Below are 6150 nucleotides of genomic sequence, written 5' to 3'. Positions count from 1 at the left end.
ATAGATGGCTAGTCACCTCAGCACATGCCTCGAATAAATGAGGTCATCAAATAACTGATGTAATACATTTCATTAAAACAAAAACATGTGACGGGAATTAAAGACATGTCAGGACATCGCTTCAACTTGCTTCATGAGGAAGTAAACTTGAAAATGCTGCTCATTTGTCGGACAAACCGCTCATGTCTCCTACCAGGACCGAGCGACACGACGGTCCCCTGACTGACGTTCCCTTCCGCCAATCAGTTGAATGGATGTGTGGCGACTCTCCAATCACAGCACAGGCGGGGCGGGGCTTGCTCGGAATAGCCTCTTCACTATTACGTCATGCGCGAACAGCTGGTCCGTTGCAAGAGCTGAAAATGTGGACAAGCGTAGCGATATAAAAATCGCGTCCGTGTCGTCGGGGCGTAAACAGTCAGTTTATCACGATGTGGTGGCTGGAAGGGTTTCGGTCGGGGACGCGCCGCCTGGAGATCCTGTTGCTTGTTTACACCTTGCTCTGCTGTGTCGGAGGTGAGTCGCTCAGTGAGGGCTGAAGTGAGATCTCTATCTTGATGCAGTGGAGCTGTCCTTTGTGCTGGTGCTGAACTGAACTACTTCACTCTGTGCTCCGGCACATCCGTACAGCCTGTGCCACATTCAGCGCTGCTGCTGCACTTTGGCCACACAGCAGGGGGAAAGCGTTTGTTCTTAGCACTGCTGTTTTATTTGTGTCTTCATGTTGTCCTGGGCTCATGCCCGAGAATAAAGCGCACACTACAGTCAGTCAGTGAGTGAGTGAGTGAGTGAGTGTGCTACATTCTTGAGGAGCTTCGCGCGAGAAGTGGACGCTTCTTTATTTATCGCAAGACTTATATATATGGCATTATAATCTGAGAGCAAAGTAATTATTTATCATGTTCCGTATCGCAACACACTTTATTGCTTTAAACCCCCAGGGTGTGCTGGCCTAAATTGTTTTAAGTCAGTTTTTATTTTATTGTAGTCAGTTTTAGTTTAACGTGATTTCGACAATATCAGTTGCCTTCGGGAAATATGTAGGCCAATTATCCAATTATTGCTTTTTAATGTGAGTGTGGACTTACCTCTAGTCATCAGACGCTTGATAGCGCTAGAAGAGCGCCGAGTTGTTTCTTGTTGTTTATCTGGAGATGTTCTTGTAGATCGCATCGATAGGGAAGTTAATCTGGCTGCCAGAGCAAGACAATACCTGCGCTGCTCTGCCTGAAAGCGCGTCTGATGGATGCTGTCGGCTCGACTTCATCTCCGGCACTGAATTCACATCTCCTGCTGTGCTTAAGTACGACACGGATATAACAGACACTCGTGTTCTTTGGCTTTTGGGCTGCGTTTTTACCACATTCCATCACACAAAAATATTGTATCATATAAGAACTCCTTAATTATTTATGGTTAGTTTTTTTTTACATTTATATATATATTAATACTATTATTATATAATTTCAGGTCCATGCTGGAAACCTGACAAGGTTACAGTTGTTTATTTGAGGAACAAGTACGGTTAAAATCAGAATAATTAATCTCCTTTTGAATGTATATATATATATATATATATATATATATATATATATATATATATATATATATATATATATATATATATATATATATATATATATATATATTTGCCTAATGATGTTTAACAGAGCAAGGAAATTTTCACAGTATGTCTGATAATATTTATTCTGAAGAAAGTCTTGTTTGTTTTATTTCGGCTATAATAAAAGCAGTTTATAATTAAAAAAAAACATTTTAAGGTCAAAACTATTAGCCCTTTTAAGCTATTTATTTTTTTCGATAGTATACAGAAAAAACCATCATTATACAATAACTTGCCGAATTACCCTAACCTGCCTATTTAACCTAATTAACCTAGTTAAGCCTTTAAATGTCACTTTAAGCTGTTTAATGTGTCTTGAAAAATGTCAAATATTATTTACTGTCATCATGGCAAAGATAAAATAAATCAGTTATTAGAAATGAGTTATTAAAACTATTATGTTTAGAAATGTGTTGAAAAAATCTGCTTTCTGTTAAACAGAAATTGGGGGAAAAAATAAACAGGAGGGCTAATAATTCTGACTTCAACTGTATATTGCTGAAAACTGAGCTGAAGTATTTTACATGGTTAAATGTGCTTATTATTATTATTATTATTATTATTATTATTATTAAACAATGTTTTTATCCATTTACATTTTCTGCATTTATTTTGCTTGACTGTATAAGTTGTCAGAGGTTCGGAATTAATTGAAATGGTCAATTTTTTTAAACCTCTTTAAAAACCCATTGATTTCAGTTACAAATTTAAGGTCACACACACATCCAAATACACACATCACAATCTTTTTTACTCTCTATGATGAATAGAAATAATGTTTTCTCAGAAACCACAAGGAATTAAATTAGAATTAAAAGTGAAATTGTGAATCATTTTATTTCGTAGAACCTATTTCAGTAATCTTTGTAGAATTTGTACATTTAAAAAAATATATATATTCAAAAAGGCGGCAACACCAAAAATGCCAATTTATTAAATTAAAAAGGCTGATATAAGGCCTTGAATCAGCCTTTTTAATTGAATAAATTGGCATTTTTGGAGCTTTGGTGTTGCCGCCTTTTTGAATATATATTTAGCACTTTTTGCTGTTTGGCTGAGCACCCATTTAAAGTGATATGCATGCTTTTCACATAAAAAACTTATTTTACTACAATAGTGCAGTGCATGTGTATCATGGAGGGCCGTGAAAAATGTTTTTATATCCAGTGAATACCTTTTTATTATTTTCCGTCAACTTCACTGTTGATGAGATTCATAATGCATGAGCAATTCATAAACATCACTTGATTAACAGGGCATCCGACGCGTTGCAAAGAGATACGCCAGTCACAGGACTTGGCTGTGCGCTCGCATTGATCACAGTATTGACAAGCTGCAGGAAAGGAGTGATGCTCTCAGGCTTGCACAAAGGAGCAAGACCAATGAGCCATCAGGTCTCAAGGGAGATCGAGTCAGAGCAGACCAAAGAAAACAGTTCAATGTGACAGACGTAGACAAAGAGCCGGGCTGCGACTCGGTGAGCGAGAGAGAGAAGAGTCCCTCAGCCGACCTAGTCCGTCTCTCTGCCTCACTGTTTTGGTCTGGAATCTGCAACCGTCGCACACTCTATTAATGTTTTGACCCGGTTCAGTTAGACCCTTTATCCTTTTGTTATGTCTGGGCAAATGACATAACATGGGCATATGACGTGTTGTATGATTGTATGAACAGTCACACACAATTGTAATCTATCTATCTATCCATCTGTCTATCTATCTATCTATCTATCTATCTATCTATCTATCTATCTATCTATCTATCTATCTATCTATCTATCTATCTATCTATCTATCTATCTATCTATCTATCTATCTATCTATCTATCTATCCATCTGTCCATCCATCCATCCATCTATCTTTTGATCTATCAGTCTTTCTGTCTGTTAGTATGTTCCTAAATCAATCAATCAATCAATCAATCAATCAATCAATCAATCAATCAATCAATCAATCAATCAATCAATCAATCAATCAATCAATCAATCAATCAATCAATCAATCAATCAATCAATCTCTGTGTTACAGTCCTTTAATATTGTGAATTTTTATGTTAAAGCTAAGCACACTTGTGCGATCCCATTATGCTGAGACATGACCCGTGAAGGGAAGCTTTGTACTGAGTGGTGGTACATTACTTAACGCTCACATTTGCTGCCCTAGAAGATACTGCGCATTATTATTAAGCTGAACGCAGGTAAATTTATGAGGATGACAGCCGTTGTTGAAGCAGGAGCAGCTCATTTGTAGCTATACATGCTGATACATGTTGAAGATTGATTTCTGTTCTGGAACCAGTAGCTTATGTGATGTCAGTTTGTTAGCCAGACTGTCTAGTAGGGCCTGGGATTTATTTATTTTCTTTTAGATCATGTACAGAAAGTTAATTTGATGAGACACTTTCATATATTGTGTCCTATCTTAAATGTGAAACATGAATTCACTGTGTTTGTGTGTGTATTGATCTTTAAAATGTGAAACAAATATAAATATATGAACAGGAATTAAAACTTAAGGAGGTCACAGGATCTGTTTAGAGCACACAACTGTTTCAGAATACAAAATAATAATGCATTGCCAAATGGTGGCGCAGTGGGTAGCATGATCGCCTCACAGCAAGAAGGTCGCTGGTTCGAGCCCTGGCTGGGTCAGTTGGCATTTCTGTGTGGAGTTTGCATGTTATCCCCGTGTTCGCGTGGGTTTCCTCTGGGTGACATGCAGTACAGGTGAACTGAATAAGCTAAATTGGTCGTAGTGTTTGTGTGTGAATGCAAGTGTGGATGGGTGTTTCCCAGTGTTGGGTTGCAGCTGGAAAGGCCGCGTAAAACATGCTGGATAAGTTGCCGGTTTATTCCGCTGTGGCGACCCCAGATTAATAAAGTGACTAAGGCAAAAAGAAAATGAATGAATGAAAATATTGCCACTATCAAATTAAATGATCTTGCTCATTGTAGTTGTTATTGCAGTGTTGTAAACAGCCTCTTGGCCTATTGCTTGTTGCTTTAAAATATACTTTTGATTTAGGCAGGAAAATGATGGCAATAACAGGAAAATGATGGCAATAACAATATTAATACTATTTTAAAAGTTGTGATTCGGCCGATCACAATTATTCATTTATTGTAGAATCATACTAGGTAATCACAGTTACTTGTGATAACAGTGATAGTTGTTATAATAATGGTGTTAGTTTGAAGAAAGGGACAATTTAAGTGTATAAACAAAGGCAATTAAGGATACATTTGTGAATTTTTGTCACTTCATACATTCTTAGTGCTTAAGGTTTTAAAAATGAGTTTTAATAATGATTCAAGATGTGACAGAGATGCTTATTGAATAACTGTATTTAGGCAGAAAGAAGTAATAAGAAGAAATAATAAAAACACTGCTGTAAAATACACAAAGACAGTCTTCCGTATATCTTTTATTGTATTATAATACATTATAAAAGGAAATAAGAATAGAGAGAGAAGTATTTATTGGACTTTTAAACATCTAATTGTGATTAATTTCATACAAAGTACAAGGTCGCATTTACATAATACAGAAAACATGTGTATACTTATTATCTATATGTAAATACACACCTAAGTATATACTTTAAAATATATAAATGTGTATATATATATATATAAACATGATAGTTTAAAAAACTCATTTCTAATAACTGATTTATTTAATCTTTACTATGATGACAGGACAGTAAATAATATTTGACTAGATATTTTTCAAGACACTTCTATACAGCTTAAAGTGACATTTAAAGGCTTAACTAGGTTAATTAGGTTAACTAGGCAGGTTAGGGTAATTAGGCAAGTTATTGTATAATGATGGTTTCTTCTGTAGACAACTGAAAAAATATATAGCTTAAAGGGGCTAATCATTTTGAAACCGAAATGATTAAAAAAATTAAAAACTGCTTTTTTTTCTACCGACATAAAACAAATAAGACTTTCTCCAGAAGAAAAAATATTATCAGACATACTGTGAACATTTCCTTGCTCTGTTAAACATCATTTAGGAAATATTTAAAAAAGAAAAAAATTAAAACGGGGCTACTAATTCTGACTTCAACTGTGTATATATGTTATATATTATAATTACGCGCAAAAATTTGTATGTGATTAAACACAAATAATCATTTAGTAGAACTTATTAATTTACATCAAATACACTCAAAAATGCAATAGAAATGAATATGCTGTTGTATATATGTATTTACATATTGTATATTGTTCATTAAAACTGTGGTGTGTTTATATAAGGCCTCATGGTATATAGGCAATTACTAATATTGTACCAGTTCAAACTAATATTTCAGTCATCACATCCTCGCTTTTGTTGCACTCCTACATTACGCAGTGCAAACCTTGGTTTCATCAGCTGTCCCCGTGCAGCAACGCATATCACCTTTACTCGCGAGCAAGTCCGAAATCAATTAAAACGCTGCAAGATGAACGGCGCCACAACAAACCCGCAGGGAGATTTAGGGCTTCATTACTTTGCTCAGTCCGATGAATGCGCGTCAC

At 35.6% G+C, this 6150-nt stretch overlaps 1 protein-coding gene across 1 annotated transcript in view; it reads left to right on the top strand.

Moving 5' to 3' along the window:
• Positions 1-370: 370 nt before the first annotated feature.
• The window catches only part of tmem8b (transmembrane protein 8B), a 291527-nt gene continuing 285747 nt past the window's right edge, over positions 371-6150 (top strand). The window contains 1 exon segment of the mRNA XM_056458175.1: positions 371-516. Within this exon segment, the coding sequence (XP_056314150.1) occupies positions 432-516 (85 nt within the window). The 5' untranslated portion in view covers positions 371-431.

This window comes from Danio aesculapii, chromosome 5 (genome assembly GCF_903798145.1).
Source record: "Danio aesculapii chromosome 5, fDanAes4.1, whole genome shotgun sequence".
Classification (NCBI taxonomy): Eukaryota; Metazoa; Chordata; class Actinopteri; order Cypriniformes; family Danionidae; genus Danio; species Danio aesculapii.
This window is presented reverse-complemented; position numbering and strand designations above follow the sequence as displayed.